We start from the raw sequence: 17096 nt of genomic DNA, 5'->3' as shown, positions 1-17096 counted from the left end.
GAGAAAACAGAGTCCCGTCTGCCACCGCGGCAGACAGCTTGCACTTTTTAATGAACTGTGAGGGTGTTAAGCGCCCTCTTAGTTTGAAGCTGCAGGGCTTGTGAATAAACTGACAGCCCATACACAGGTACAGGCAGAAAGCTGTAGGGCTCGTCTGCAGGAGCCTGATATTGCACCTGTTATCCGCTGATCGTGGATACAATGCTTTGCAGGCTCTTATGGGGAAAAATAAATAAATGTGCAAGGTGAACTTATTCTTTAAATATGCCCATCAGTATGATTTTGTTCACCCCCTCTTAGGAGGAGAACTGGTGCAAGCAGAAAAACAAATACATTTTTTTTTTTCACTTACTCAGGACTTTCGTTTTCTGCATTTCTGTTCTTAAGTCCAGGGTTAGATGCTCAGTGCCAGAAACAATGGCCAGTTCACAGTTGCCCTCTAGAGCCTAGAATATGGAGAATATGTTAGACATTCCTTAGATCAGCCATTCAGAACTTTTTTTTTTTTTTTTTTTTTTTACACAGAGAAACCCTTGAAATAACTTTCCAGTCTCAGGGAACGCCTGCTAAAATTTACTATATTTACAACTCGCGATACATTAGTGTGATGGTCAGTGGAAAGAATGCTCCTTAGGCCCCTTTCACGCGGGACGGATGATCAGTAATGATCCGCCCCGTGATGATCCGCTTGCTCAGCGGGGATCGCTCTGTTGTCCCCGCTGAGCCGGCGGCGGACAGGGCGGTCTCTACACACTGTGCAGGGACCGCCCTGTCAGCTCTCCTTTATGGGGGATCGGATGAACACGGACCGTCTGTCCGTGTTCATCCGATCCGCTCTGCAGACGAATAGAAAAATAGGATTTTCCTCCGTCTGCAGAATCGGACAATAGCGGAGGCGGACGATATCGGGTGTCTGCGGATGTTCATCCTCTGGCACCCGCTATCCCATAGGGATGCATGTATGTCCGTATTTCATCCGCAAACGGATGGATGAAATACGGACATAATGTCCGCATGTGTGAAAGGGGCCTTACACTTGATCATTGAGAAGAATTCCCCCACTTACAGATAGCTAAAAAGATCAATGGTGCGAGTTGAAACTTATCAGAGAGGCAGACATTTTGTTCATTGCGCAAAGGAACCCCTAGAGACTTCTGGAAAAACCCTAGTTGAGAAACCCTGCTCTAAAAGATCATTGGTGTAATGCCACAGCTTAAGGAACCCCCTAGAAAACTTCTGGAGGAACCCTAGTTGAGAAACCCTGCTCTAAAAGATCATCGGTGTAATGCCACAGCTTAAAAAGGAGCTCCTAACATCCTCTGGAGGAACCCTAGTTGAGAAACCCTGCTCTAAAAGATCATTTGTGTAATGCCACAGCTTAAAAAGGAACCCCCAACATCCTCTGGAGGAAATCTAGTTGATAAACCCTGCTCTAAAATATCATTGGTGTAATGCCACAGCTAAAGGAACCCCCTAGCAACTTCTGGAGGAATCCTAGTTGAGAAACCCTGCCTCATACACTATATGCACAAAATGTTTGTAGACCCCTAACCATCACACTTGAATGAGCGTATGGGACATTCCATAGTCATTATTATGGAGTTGCCCCTCTTTGTGTGTCTATAGCCTCCACATTTCTGCAAAGGCTTTCTACAAGATTTTGAAGTGTTCCTGTGGGAATTTGACCCCATTCAACCAAAGAAACATTCTTGTGGCCAGGTTCTGATTTTGGAGAAGAAACAGAATTCCGTTATAGACAATCTGTCCCTATGCCCAGTTGGGATAAAGCGACGGGTTGTCAACAGGCCCACCCCCTACTGATCCTCTCCTTTGCCTCCATTCAGTATCAATATGTGGATCACAATTTGTAAACACCCAAATAAATAAGGAGCTGATGTAATATATAGATCAACTGGCAGTGGGTAGTTGAGGTCATATATAAAAAGGTATAGTGGACTATGCACGATGATCACATCCATCCATAGATATTATTAAAGAAGAATTGGTAAATTAAATATAAAAAAGGACAAACATGTAGACAAAGACTAGGGAATTTTCAGGTGCTGAAACCTCAGGACACCAGATGTTTATATATCTTATGATTATGAAATCATATTTATTAAAGTTTACAGTATATATAACAATGAATCTCAATCATATCATAATACCCTGCACAAACCCCCCCCCCCAAAAAAAAAACAGCAGTTACCGATACATAACAGTGTGATAAATGTGTTACATAAAGAATATGAATCAAGTAACACTGAAAAATGGTGGGGGGGGGGGGGGAGATGCTTTGTCTCAACGCGTTTCGCAGATTGTGTTTCTTCAGGAAATATTAAGGTGAATGATCACATAAGTATAGATAGGTGGTGCTGCAAAAACAAAACCTAAAAGCCAGGGGAGGAGTGGAAAACTTGGGCAATATTAACCCTAAAGCAGTTGGGCCGGCATGAACGCATTCAAAGCAAAGGATTATCACCAACTTGGCATCTGCTGAGAGAAGACCTCCCCTGCTGAGCTGTTGTGTTTTCTGACAGGGAGACGGCCAGAACACTCCGATCAGTGTTCTCAGCCATTGGTTGAGAGAGCTGATCAGGAGCTGGGTGGTAGCTGGTTTTCCAACATGCTCATCCAACAGATGCTCAAGTTCAGTTAAATTTGATGGTGACCGTTTGGTGTTGAGGCCAAATAGTTTGATTTATGTCTCATCTGATCTTCGGATCTTCAAGGTTCATTTAAGGTGGTCAGATGAGACTAAAATTAAATTTGGCCTCAACACCAAGCTATATATGTCTGGCGGAAATCCAATACAGCTCACCAAAGAACACCATTCCTACAGTAAAGCATGAAGGGGGTAATATCCTGTTATGGGGGTCTTTCTGTGCAGCAGGGATTGGAGCACTTGTCGGGGTAGGAGGAAAAATGGATTGGGCAAAATACCATCACATTTTTGAGGTAAATCTGCTGCCCTCTGCCAGAAAGTTGTCAATGGGAAGAAGGTTTACCTTCCAATATGACAATGACCCAAAGCACACGGCAAAAATGACCACACAGTGGTTGAAGGAGAAAAGGGTGAATGTCCTTGCATGGCCTAATCGGAGCCCAGATTTGAACCCCATTGAAAATCTGTGGAATGACTTGAAGACTGCAGGCCATAAAAGGTCACCACCAAATTTAAGTGAACTTGAGCAGTTCTGCAATGAAGAGTGAGCAAATATTGGCAAGTCTAGATGTGCAAAGTTAGTAGAGACAAATCCCAACAGAGTAAAGGAAGGAATTAAAGCAAAAAGGTGGTTCAACAAAATATTGACACAAGGGGGTGATCCTTTTTCCAACTCGGTAATTCCATTTTTGAATCTTTAGTTTTCTTTCTGACATGTTGTTTTCTATCGTCACATGGATGTTATAAGATGCACTAGTAAATACAGCTGGATAAAAACAAAAACGATGTCTGTTTTCATTTCAGGCTGCAAAGCAACAAAATGTGATTATATAAAAAAAAAATAAAAAATAAAAAAAAAGGGGGGGGGGGTTGGGAATTGTTTTCTATACCCACTGCATAAATTCTCCTGTGATTTTATTATTTACTATGAATACATTTTTATTGTAATATAGTCCTGTATTTCTGGCACCTTAAAAACCCATATAATAGGTTCTTTAATTGAGTATTTCTGCATGGGATGTGGTGCATAGATAGATCCAGATCATTATCATTTGGCATTTGGAATGACATAGGAGCAGGCAGACATTCTTATTAATAGATGCTAATAACACAAAGTGACACACCGTTAAAGGCTCCTCTGATTTCTGACGGGCGCTGGGTGAAATAAAATGTGATTGATATCTATGTAATTATTTATGTCACATTGTTCACAATTATGGGACATCATCGTCTTTGAAAGGGAATCTATATGAGCGATGTCCTTTGACCCCGCTGGTGGGGGCGGCGTAATGCTATAGTGATTGCTGTGGACTGTCAATACAACCTTCCTCTATGTAGGGAACTGTCGCAGAAATGCTGCCAACATACACACACACACACACACACACACACCAGTGCACGTGCCAAAATAAATGCATCAGAATGCAGCAGATATGCATTTTATTTAAAATGTTGAAAAGAGATGGGCCAAACACCCCATGTACGGTTCGCACCAGAACTTCCAAACAGAGAAAAGTTCTGACCCAAACAGCAAACCCATTAAAGTCTATGGGAGCTGAACTTGAAAAATCAAAAGTTCCCATTTTGAAGGCTTATATGCAAGTAATTGGCCATAAAAAGTGTATAATGGTCCGGATACTGCCCTGGGGGGGCATGTATTAGTATAAAAATGATTTTTTTTTTTTTAACACAATCGTTTTTAAAGGAGCAGTGATTTTAATGATGCTTAAAGTGCAACAATAAAAATGGAAAATTACTTTAAATATAGTGCCGGGGGGGGCCTTAGTCTGAATGTAAAGTTGCGCATCTGTGACATGTATAGCACCTGCCGCAGCAAAACTGACATTTAAGAAAAAAAGACGCATTTAAAATGAATCGCAGTTGCAATAGCACCCGGCTAAGAAAAAAAAAAAAGGGGAAACGGCGTGGATCAGCCCATCATCCCCCCCCCCCCCAGATTTGGGTCTGGTATGGTGGATTTTAGGGGAACATTTAAAATTTACACCCCCAAGATCCATACCAGACCCTTATCTGAGCATGCATCCTGGCAGGTTAGGAAAGGGGGAATGGGGGGCGAGTGAGTGCCCCTCCTCCTGAACCATACATGCCCTCAACATGTGTGGGGGGTGCTTTGGGGCAGAGCCATGTTGATGGGGACAAAGTAAAGCTGCATAATTCTGGAACACCAAGTGTCAGAAAAAGGTTTAGTCTTTAAGTGGTTAAACTTGAGGGGAGGGAGCCAAAACAATAGCCATCAGACCTTTTTATGGCAGCCCGTAGTACACTGCGGCTGAAAGCCGAATCCTCGACTGCTCGAACATCCACATGATAAAATTTTGTGATCATGTGCACTGAAGACCAGGTAGCAGCCTTCCAAATCTGAGCCACAGATACCCGATGGCAAAAAAGCCCAGGAGGTTCCTACACCCCTGGTAGAATGAGCTCTCGCCCTGGAGGGAGGAGCTTTACGTTTCAGACCACAGGCCTGAATGACCAACTGACGAACCCAATGGGAAATGGAAGTCTTGGAAACTTCCTGCCCCTTCTTGGGTCCTTCTGGTAAAACAAAAAAGGAGTCTGATCCTTGCAGATCTAGACAAGTAAACTGACTGATTGCACTACATCTAAGGAGTGCAGTTGTCTCTCTTCCACCAAACGAGGCTGACAGAAAAAAGAAGGCAAAATAATGTCCTGATTCAAATAATAGGCCGACACCACTTTTGGCAAAAAGGATGGAACAGGTGGTAACATGACCCTGTCGTGGTGAGGGATGAAGTATGGTTCCCTGCACGAAAAGGGCGGCCAACTCCGACACCATTCCAGCCGAGGTGATATCCATCAGGAAGGCTAGCTTGCGTGAAAGCAAGACTAATGGAATTTCCTTGATAGGCTCAAACTATTGTTTCTGCAACACAAACAGTACCAGGTTTAAGTCCCAAGGACACAAGCAAACGAGTTATCCCCTGCATAAAGGTTCGGATCAGTGAATGGGAGGCTAAGGGCCTTTGGAAGAATACTGACAAGGCCGAAATCTGACCCCCGATTGTACTCAAAGCCAATCTGATTTTCACAGCCGACTGTAGAAAAGAGAATTCTCCCAAATGACGTATTTCCGAGGATGCCATTTTCTGGCTTCACACCAAGCAATATAGGCTTTCCAGATGCTAGAATAGATTGTTCTAGTAACCGTTTTTAAATTTAGAGAATGTAAATTGAGGTGGATTATTGGACCTTGAGACAGTAGATCGGGGCGGCGCAGAAGCGTCCACAGCCTGTCTATTGCCAATTTCATGATCTGTGGGAACCAGGGCCTTGTGGGCCAGGATGGTGCCACCATGGTTGACTTGAACCCCCTCTCTCTGAATCCTGCGCAACAAATGTGGAAGGAGAGGGATGGGAGGAAAGCATAAACCAGAACTGGTTCTATGAAACTACTAGAGCATCTGCTCCAATTGCCAGGGGATCCCTTGTTTGGGACACAATCTGCTGTAGCTTGCTGTTGAACCTGAATGCCAATAGATTGACCTTGGGCCATTCCCAACACTGGCAGATTTCCCGAAACACATTCTGGTGTAGGGACCATTCCCCCAGGCAGATCTGCTGGCGACTGGGATAATCTGCCTTCCAGTTCTCTACTCCCAGGATATGGACCGCTGATAGAACTGGCACATGTCCCTCTGTCCAGGTTAATATGTGGTTCACCTCCTCCTAAGTTGAAAGGCTCCTGGTACCACCATGGTGGTTGTTTTAGGCCACTGCAGTGGCATTGTCGGACTGAACCCTGACGGGCAGTCCTGAAGCGCCACCATCCAGGACCGTAGGGCCAGACGTACCGCCCATAACTCCAGGATGTTGAAGGACAGGCTCTGCCCTTGACCATCTCCCATGAGCTGTGAGCCCCTCTAGGGTCGCTCCCCAGCCTGAGAGACTGGTGTCTGATCAGTACTCTCCAAGACACCAGCAGGAAGGATCTTCCCTTTTCCAGGTTCCGATCCTGCAACCACCAGCTTAGGCTTAAGCGTGCCCGGGGAGAGAAGGACATGGGGGTAATCCAGGGCTTGTGCTCTCCTGTTCCAAACCGCCAAAATGTTTTGTTGTATAGGCCTGAAATGGAATTGAGCACAGGAAACTGCCTTGAAGGAGGGCACCATCCTTTCCAGAAGACTCATACAGAGCCAAATGAAGGGTTACCTGGTGACCCTTACCTGATGCATTTGATCCTTCAGGACACAGATCTTTATTGGTGGCAGAAATACCTTAGCCTGGACCGTATCCAGGATCAGACCTAGATACTTGAGATTCTGAGCTGGTCTCAAAGCTGGCTTTTCAGTATTTATGACCCAGCCTAGGTTTTCTAAATATCGCACTGTGCAGGCTACACTGTGTTCCAGGGCCTGTAGTGAGTGATCTCTGAGCAGGAGGTCGTCCAAGTATCAGAGCACCAAGATCCCCCTGGGCCCTTAAAAGGCCCAGTAGAGGTGCTAGGATCTTTGTAAACACCTGAGGTGCTGTAGCAAGCCCATAGGGCAGTGCCACAAACTGAAAATTATGTTATACTGCAAATCACAGGAACCTCTGGAGGAGGCTGAAAGATGGGTATGTGTAAATATGCATCTCTCATCTGGAGCGAGGCTACTACCGAGTGGACCAATTCTATCCTGAAGGATTGGATTAACAGATGTTGGTTCAGGGATCTTAGGTCCAAGATTGGCCTTATATCCCCATTTGGTTTTAGAACCGTGAACAGGTTAAAAAAAACCCTGTGCCTCTTTCGGACACCGAAACCTGTATGATCAAACCCTGGATGCACAAACTGCTCTAATGTTTGAAACAATACGTTCATTTTTGGAGGATCCGCAGGAACGTTGGATGTTAGAAACCTCTGAGGAGGAAACTTCTTTAATTCCAGCTTAACCGCGGGACACTGTTAAGATGACCCACTCGTCCTACACCACTGTTCTCTAAATGTCCGCAAATTGAAGCAGCCTTCCCCCCACCCAATAAAGTGGGGGCATTCCCTAAAAAAAAAGAGGGCTTGATGCCGGGTTTAGAAGAGTTCTGGACCCAGGGTTTTTTCTGGCCCTGCGGATTGCCCCTGGCTCTAGCGCCCGGTTGGTGGCAGAACTGCCTTGGCGCTGAAATACCCGAGGAAGTCCCAGAGGTTTTAAACAAGAGACGTCAGGTCCTTCTCTTTACAGGAAGTAAAGAACTCTTTCCTCCGGAAATCTTTTGGATATATTGATCCAGATCATCACCAAACATTCCCCATGGAATGGGAACCCTGCCAATAACTTCTTACAGGGAAGCTCGGCTGACCAATTCTTAAGCCACACAAGTTTGCACATGTGTACAGACAGGAGAGTCAAACGAGAAACCTGCTGTATAGAATCCTTTAATGCATCTACAGCAAAACAGTGTTCGAGGAATATCTGCCCTGTTTTCAGCAAGATCATCCTCCTGGTTAGGCCTGTCAGGCCATCTGACCTGATCCTTTAAGGACTGGCAGACTCCAATTGCTGCGACAGCTGGCTGAATAGCTGAATTGGCCAAAGAAAACGAAAAGGAAGCCTTTAATAATGACTCCAGGTTCTTGTCAACAGGTTCTTTTACTTAAACTTTTCCTCCATGGGATATAAAAGGGAAAACCTCTCAGGAGGAACGAAAATCCTGTCAGGATGTTCCCAATCAGCATACACCACCTGTTCCAACAGCGGGTGCAAGGGGAAAGCCTGTGCAGCCTGAGGAGGCTTCAGGGACCCCAACAAGGACAAGGTAGGATAAGAAACCTCTGCAAGAGGGAACTCAAAGACAGAATGAACCATCTCGGTAAGAGTCTGGATCAAAAGCCTCTGCGACTAAGGAGGCGGATACCAATTGGATATATTCTAGCCCAGATTTCTCAGAAGCAGACTCATCTGCCGGGCTATCTCCCAAGTCCTTAGCATCTAGCCCTTTCCCTTCCGAAACCCATTCCTGCTCCAAATTAGGAGGCCCAGGGGAGGGGGATCTGTCACGCTTCTTACCACCCGGTGGGATGAAGGCAATCATGCCACCAATCATGTGCTCTAACCCGGCTAGGGCTGAGCACACACTTCATCCCTGGTGATAAAGGGTGAAGCAGCAGCGTTGACTGTAGGCACAATACCAGACAGGCGGAGCGGCTCAGATTGCCCAGAAGCCTCTGGTCTCTCTGGGGATGACGACATAGGTGTATCCTTCTCTGTAGCGTTAATCCCGTTCCTCTTTTTTGAAGACATTGCAAGCTACAAAAAGGGAGTACCTGGGTTTTAGTATTTCACCACAGAAGGGAGACCCTTTAATAAGGCTCACTAAGCCACTATGCAACAATCTTGCTAAGCACTTTAGCCTGTCAACCAACACCTGGTGATTCATGTGACCCAGGTAAGGAGGAATGAGTTGCTATAAAGTGAATGATACAGAGCCTCTGTGTCCCACAGCTGTCCCCTGGAAGTGCCGCATGTCAGCCATTTACTGTTTAAATAAGATGGCTGTGTGCCAGGACGCTCTGCTCTCACGGTGGACACACGTGGCTGTGTACACGTACTAATAACTCCTCGTGCGCCATCTTAGAGCTATGGCACATGCTCGACTGTGTACACACACATACACACACACAACATGGTTGCCCAGTAGCCACGAACAATCAGGCACTCTGGTGAACGCACCAGCGCCATGGCGAACCAAGCTGCGCAATGGAGCACCGCTGTCATGAAGCAAAACAGCAAAAGACAACAAGAAAAAGGTACTCTAACACCAGCAGCTAGCCCAAACTCCCCCCTGCGGTCACCGCTACACAGGTGTCAAATCTTAGCTAGATTGACAGATTGTTACACACATGGGGCACCCCACAATAAGTAAATAAGGGGGGATTTCACTTACCCCTCTAGGCGCAGGGCAATCATAGAAACTAAGAGCCCAATGTTCACCCATCACGGCGGGTTCCTGTCACTTGAGGACCTTCAAGGACTGCGTACCCTTTTCAGGTTTTAGGGTCCACTCCCTTAGACCTGTACAGCACCCTGCAGGAATGCCTTAAGCTCTGTGGTGTCCAGGCTTCCACTATGCAGGGTTCAGCGCCCAGAGTTCACATTACAGGCAAAACCTCGCAGGATCCTTGCGTCTTCTGCGAGGCTCGGGTACCATTGATCTTAGAAAATGCTCTTGTTTCAAATGGATCTGATCGGTCAGTCCATTAATTCATTTTACAACCGTGCTGGGACTTCAAGACCTGGAGCTCGTGAGAGTTCAAACAAAATGTGCCCATCCACCTTGCAGACACTGGTAAAAAAACTGAAGTACCTTCTGTATAAGGGTTTTATAGGGGATCACTTCCTGTCTAAAGATCTTTAGTCTACCAGTGTCCATTCCCCTGGAGATGAAGTATAACCCATTAAATAATGAATAATAGCCTCAGTGTGTCCCTTGATGTATGGGAAAAACAAAAACAAAAACACATTTGTTGCAGGGGATGCCAAAAATCTGATTTGCATCTTAGTGTAGACTTATGGGAAAATCAGTGAGCCAATCATGCAAGCAGGAAATTTGGTTTCTGGGGGGCGTTCTGTATACCATCTGTGTACAGAACATCTCCAGGTAGCCATATTGCATTGCACTTCACAGAAAAATTACAGAGCTGCAAACTGAAAAATAAAGGTAATTTTTAAAGAACATTCAACTACAATATAAATTGTGTCGCAATTATGCTATATGCATTTTTTCCCCCTCTTTTTTGGCATGAAAATGGAGGTACCCTTTAAAATAGTGCAGTACTAAATAGAAAAAAAAAAGGTCTGGTCATTAGGGAGAGAAAACCGCAAGTGGTTAAATACTGCACCTTTTATCCAGTTAGAGACTTTGCCTAGGCCAAGTTGAAGTTGCTGCAGGCAGGACGAAGCATTTCTTCAGTCTCTTCTTCCCAGTGGGCAGACTGCAACATTCTAGCAATTTACAGAAGTTGCAGCAGGAGCTGATCTGTGTCAGACATTTGTGACCATAGCCAACAAACTGGACAAATACCGGGATTTACAGGATTGTGCAGTGTCTGAACCGGCATTGGTCCAGAAAGTAGATAACCCTGGATGATGCCTGAAGAAAATGGTGCCATTTTTCTGGACAGTAAAGCAGATGAAGGCATCGTCAGGGAGTGTAATGGGCTCTTAATGAGGTACCAGACCCTCCGATTATCTCTGGCCTTGGAACAAAGCCCCATGCAAGTCTATGGGGACTAATGTCCAGGCAAGGACAGCGAAGACTTGCAGCACTGGATGCAAACAAACTAGGGACCTGTGGCTGTCAGACTGAGGTAAGTACGCATCTGTGGAGGGGAGGGTGGGTTAGATTAGGTAATGAGGCAGAAAGAATTATTGCACTTATTCTTTAAGAAAAAAGAGAGCAAAGACTATAGTAATATTCAAAATATATAGCATATACACTTCCTTAAACAGACACAATGTGAGATATACTATATTGACAGCGCTAAGTATAATTACAAAAAAAGGAGAAATAAAGAGTTCATAGACTCAAAAAATATAGTCCCAACAAGGTGTAAAGTCCTCAAGGTGCAGATAGGAACAGTTAACTCAAATGTTCAAAAGAGGAAAGGAATGAAGATCCAGCTCCAAGCCATCCACCAAAACCGTCAGTGTAAGAAGAGCTCCACGCACGGTGCCGCTCCCTATGGTAATGCACTTACCACACTTCTAAAGGTTTAAGGCACATCTGATAATAACTGATTCCTAGGATCTCCTCAATAGTACCACTGAAATCCAGTGTCTCTCCTCCAAGCATGCATTCACATATAAGAAAAATCAGAAACACAATCCATAGTGCACACCGATTTTAATGAATAAAAATTCCTCCACACCTTAAAAACATACGTACACAAACCAACTAAAAATCTGTCACATAATCAATCGCTTGCAAGAGGTCACAGTTTGTCTCACCGCGGTCCAGGTTCCTAAAGCCGCGTACACACGGGCGGACTGTCTGTCCAACTTAGTCCGCTGAAACACATTTCAGCGGACAGTCCGCTCGTGTGTGGGCTTCAGCGGACTTTTTCAGCGGACAGTCTGGCGGACTAAGTCTTTCGGAATTTCCGTAATACAGTCCCGTCCAACTTTGGTTTCAGCGGACAGTCCGCTCGTGAGTAGGCAAGTTGGACGGACTAAGTATGGCGCATGCTCAGAAAGGATTTACACGGCGAAAGGTTGCATTGCAGTGTATTGGACGTCGTATTTCTAGTCCCGTCGTACGTGCTGTACACGTCATCGCGCAAGCTTTCAGCGGACTGTTTGTTCATCGTGTGTGGTCAAGTCCGTTCATTTGAAAGTAGGACGGACTGTCTGTCGGATTGTCTGACGGACTTAGTTGGCCAGACAGTCCGCCCGTGTGTACGCGGCTTAAGGTGGTAACCGGCCTCCGAAACTGCGGTGGATCCCGGGAAGCAAAAAACAAACGCTCGCTCTGGAAGGACGTACGGCTGCTCGGTCACGGTCGGACTAAAATTTTGAACATTTGAGTTAACTGTTCCTATCTGCACCTTGAGGACTTTACACCTTGTTGGGACTATATTTTTTGAGTCTATGAACTCTTTATTTCTCCTTTTTTTTTCTGTAATGCGCTGTCAATATAGTATATCTCACATTGTGTCTGTTTAAGGAAGTGTATATGCTATATATTTTGAATATATCTAAGCTTTTTATGATCGCTGCTTAGCAATTGTCAGCATACTGAGAGCGCTGGGATCAGTGGGGAATATTTGTTGGTAAATATTTTTTAGTGATATTTATATTAAAAAGACTATAGTAAGCAAAGAGATTGTGCTTGCAATAGTACGTGGTTTGGCTTGCTTGGAGTTTAGCTACAGACGTGAAGGGGGGGTGGCGGCAGCTCCTCCAGACGTGAAGGGGGGTGGCGGCGGCTCCTCCAGACGTGAAGGGGGGGTGGCGGCGGCTCCTCCAGACGTGAAGGGGGGGTGGCGGCGGCTCCTCCAGACGTGAAGGGGGGGGGTGGCGGCGGCTCCTCCAGACGTGAAGGGGGGGGTGGCGGCGGCTCCTCCAGACGTGAAGGGGGGGTGGCGGCCGCTCCTCCAGACGTGAAGGGGGGGGTGGCGGCCGCTCCTCCAGACGTGAAGGGGGGGTGGCGGCCGCTCCTCCAGACGTGAAGGGGGGGGGTGGCGGCCGCTCCTCCAGACGTGAAGGGGGGGTGGCGGCCGCTCCTCCAGACGTGAAGGGGGGGTGGCGGCCGCTCCTCCAGACGTGAAGGGGGGGTGGCGGCCGCTCCTCCAGACGTGAAGGGGGGGTGGCGGCCGCTCCTCCAGACGTGAAGGGGGGGGTGGCGGCCGCTCCTCCAGACGTGAAGGGGTGGTGGCGGCGGCTCCTCCAGACGTGAAGGGGTGGTGGCAGCGGCTCCTCCAGACGTGAAGGGGGGTGGCAGCGGCTCCTCCAGACGTGAAGGGGGGGTGGCAGCGGCTCCCGACGCCCTGAAGGAGGGGGGTGGCGGCTCCCGACGCCCTGAAGGAGGGGGGTGGCGGCTCCCGACGCCCTGAAGGAGGGGGGTGGCGGCTCCCGACGCCCTGAAGGAGGGGGGTGGCGGCTCCCGACGCCCTGAAGGAGGGGGGTGGCGGCTCCCGACGCCGTGAAGGAGGGGGGTGGCGGCTCCCGACGCCGTGAAGGAGGGGGGTGGTGGCTCCTGACGTGAAGGAGAGGGGGGGGGGGGTTGGTGGCTCCTGACGTGAAGGGGGACTCTAATGTTAGTTTCATTGAAGCAGTTGTGTATTGTCCCAGGCTCAGGTTTCCCATTGACAGATAAAATTTACATCGTACACTGGGGGGGGGGAATCAGGATTTTGCATAATTTTAAAAAGGGAGCTGGGACTGAAAAAATGCTGCCTTAGATTGTAAGCTCCTTGGAGGCAGGGACTGATGCGAATGTACAGTATGTAGAGCACTGAGTAAATTGCTGTCACTAAATAAATACATCTAATAACTAAATAAGAATGAGGACACATCCTGAACCTGCTCTCTACTATTGAGAAGACATTAAGCCCTCTGATAGACTCCGTTAGGCTTTTGCTGGACTCATAGTCCCATTTTAGTGGCCCATCCCCACATCGTCTCAAGTTTTACCAACTGTGTAACAAGCGATAATCTTTGGCAAAACAATACAGCTTTCATGCCACATAAATATTTGTGTTGAAGCCCCCCGGACTTAAAACTGTACAAACCACCCAGCTTGCAGTGCAAGTGTCACCCATGAAATTCATACGGGGACATATTGCCGGCTGCTGTAAAATGTCACAGCATGTGTTGTTAGCTGTTACGGCCCGTTAAAAGCGCTTCCTCCTAAATTAGGGTAAGAGGAGCACACATGTCCAGCACGCTGCCGCCCGGCGTATCTCCACTGCTGGCTCAGGACTTTTTACTCAAGGTAACAGCGATAGGACATATATATATATATATATATGGGCAGCGGCAAGGATAAACAAATTAGTTTTGCTACAAATTAAAATTTGGACAAATTTTTTGTTATTCAGATGTATCCGAATCTCAATGGAATCGAATTTCAACAAATCCGGAATAGATTATAATGTAGAGGAATAACAAATTCTAAATTAATTTAAAAAAAAAAAATAGAAAAATAATGTGAAATGAATTGGAAATGAAAACATATTGCAAAAAATACAGTAAGGTAAAAAAGTGAAATAAGATGGCAAGAATAGAAAAAAAAAATAGGAGTAGTTTAGAAAAGAATACAGCCATCTTCCGAAATGTGAATCGATTCGAAAATAAATATACTAACTGAATCCAAATATACGAAACGGATTCCGAAAATGAATCAGTCTAACAAAACTAATATGACAAAACAAAATTATTAAGTTAAAGTGATTATAAAGGTTTTTTTCTTTTAACCTCTTATGCCGCGTACACACGATCGGATTGTCCGGTAGACTTGGTCCGGCAGACCGGAATACGTCGGACAATTCAATTGTGTGCGGGCTCCAGCGGACATTTTTCCCAAAAGTCCGGAAGACCTAGAAATAAAACAGGTTTCAAATCTATAAAAATTTAAAATCTGGAAAACCGTTAATCCGTGTGCTAGTCCGATGGACCAAATACGACGCAAGGGCAGCTATTGGCTACTGAACTTCCTAGTTTAGTCCCGTTTACTCCATCATGTTCAAAACGAACAGACTTTCGAACTGACTTAGTCCGGTCGTGTGTAGCCAAGTCCGTTTCGTTCAGAAAGTCTGTCGGACCTCCGCCGAAAGTCCGTCGGGAAGACCGTCGGACCTAGCCCGTCGAAAAAGTCCGGTCGTGTGTATGCGGCATTAGCGCCGGCACCTCCTGGCCCTTTAAGAGGTTTATTGATGCCGGGGGCGGGGCTTAAAATCCAGTTAACGCCGTGGTTGGCTGTCATAGCGGTCACGTGGTCCAAAAACTCCCGATCGCAAGGAGCAATTCGGAGCTTTTGGTCAGGCGACGGTAACTGTGGCAGGAGCATACAGATCGCACACTCTCTCGGCACAGGTGTATTTGCAGCAATTAACGCAAATATGCGGCCTCTCGGTGTGAAGGAACCAGGCACCAAGAGGCCACATATTTGTGTATGGCTGCCGCCAAGGGGTTAAAACAAACATTTCATACTTACCTGCTCTGTAAAATGGTTTCGCACAGAGCATCCCTCATTCTCCTCTTCTGGGGTCTTCTGCCAGTGCCCCTGGCTCCTCCCCCTTGACCAGTGCCCCTAACGGCAAGCTGCTTGTGATGGGGGCACTGGTGCCTGCTCACTCCCGAGTCCATAAGACACATAGAAAAGCGGCTTGGCCACACCCCCGCTCTCCTCACTTGCCGACTGCCTGTGGTTGACTGCAGTGGGAGCCAATGGCTCATGTAGCCGTGTCTCTCAGCCAATGAGGAGATGGAGTCCCAGACAGCGAAGGCTCCTGTACACATTACTGGATCGAGATGGGGCTCAAGTAAATATTAGGAAGGCTGTGGGTGGAGCAGCACACAGAATGTTTTTTATCTTCATGCATAGAATGCATGAAGGTAAAAAAAAAAAAAAAAAAAAAACTTCGGCCTTTACAAAAACTTTAATGAACGAACAAATCCAAAACAAGACAAATTAATTTTTCCACCGTGCACATCTCTAAATAAATAAAATAATAAGTAAATGGACACCGACCTGCAAATTCTTCAGGTGTTGTCTGAGCTTCAAAAAGGCATCCAGAGATTTCTCAACCTGAGCGAAGAGCTCAAGAATCCTGTGTTTTGGGCAAAACCATAATCAACAAAAGGTTGTTAGATTATTGTACAGATAAATAAACTCCCGCTTTAAGGTCATGGAGTGGCCTAACCAGTCTCCAGACCTTAATCTTATAGCAAATTTATAGGTGGGAGCTGAAAACTTTGAGTTGCTAACAGCCAAGAAACCTTAAAGTGATTGTGAAAAAAACAAAAAAAAAAAAACACATATACTTACCTACACTGTGCAGTTTATTTTGCAGTGTGGAGCCGAACATAGTCTTCTGTGGTTCTCCCAGCGCCGCTCGCGGCTCCTCTTTGCATCGGTAAACCCTCTAGGAGAAGCGCTCTCCTTGGGGGTTACCTTGCCAATGCACTCCCAAGTCCAGCATTTGCGTCCATAAACACAGAACGCAGGACTCGGCTCAGCCTCCAGCAGCGGGAGCCAATGGCTGTGCTGACATCTATCCAATCAACAGCCGAGAAACCCAGGCAAAGAGGGTTTGCGCGTCTCCACCGAGGTGAGTGAAACGAGGGGGGCTGGTCAGTGTCAGAAATTTTTTCACCTTAATGCACAGGATGCATCAACGTGGGAAAACACGATGGTTTACAACCCCTTTAAGGATTTGGAGGGCTTTCACACTGCGCCGCCCATAGCGTCGGCGGTAAAACGCTGCTATTTTTAGCGGCGTTTTACTGTCGGATTTGCGGTGCATTTCGGCCACCAGCGGGGTGCTTTTACCCGCTAGTGGCCTAGAAAGGGTTAAAACCGCCAGCAATAGCGGCGTTTTGCCGGCGCTATTGCAGCGCTGCCCCATTGATTTCAATGGGGAGCAGCAGTGGAGGAGCGGTAAACACACCGCTCAAAAGAAGCTGCTGGCAGGACTTTTCCCGGCGTCCTGCCAGCGCACCGCTCCAGTGTGAAAGCCCTCGGGGCTTTCACACTGGAGACAATGGTGCAGCAGTCTGAGGGCGGATTGCAGGCGCCATTTCAAAACGCCCTCAGTGTGAAAGGGGTCTTAAAGAAGATCTGTAAAGAAGAGTGGACCAAAATCCCTCCTGAGACGTGTGCAAGAAATACAACTACAAGAAATTTCGTACCAACAAGGGTTTCTCCACCAACTACCAAGTCATGTTTTGCTTGGGGATCAAATACTTATTTCTGT

At 46.6% G+C, this 17096-nt stretch overlaps 1 protein-coding gene across 2 annotated transcripts in view; it reads right to left on the bottom strand.

Moving 5' to 3' along the window:
* The window catches only part of ITGB3BP (integrin subunit beta 3 binding protein), a 100207-nt gene that overhangs the window by 5722 nt on the left and 77389 nt on the right, over positions 1-17096 (bottom strand). For both annotated transcript variants that reach the window (XR_013262108.1, XM_077450563.1), the window contains exons 5-6: positions 15872-15950; positions 353-446 (exon numbers count right to left, since the gene is read on the bottom strand). Coding sequence is in view for 1 of the 2 variants with exons in the window: in XM_077450563.1 (XP_077306689.1) it covers positions 353-446; positions 15872-15950 (173 nt within the window). In the remaining variant the exon portion in view is untranslated. The remainder of the gene's footprint in view (positions 1-352; positions 447-15871; positions 15951-17096) is intronic.

This window comes from Lithobates pipiens, unplaced genomic scaffold (assembly GCF_037356315.1).
Source record: "Lithobates pipiens isolate NorthernLeopardFrog02 unplaced genomic scaffold, aLitPip1_a1.2 Scaffold_23, whole genome shotgun sequence".
Classification (NCBI taxonomy): domain Eukaryota; kingdom Metazoa; phylum Chordata; class Amphibia; order Anura; family Ranidae; genus Lithobates; species Lithobates pipiens.
This window is presented reverse-complemented; position numbering and strand designations above follow the sequence as displayed.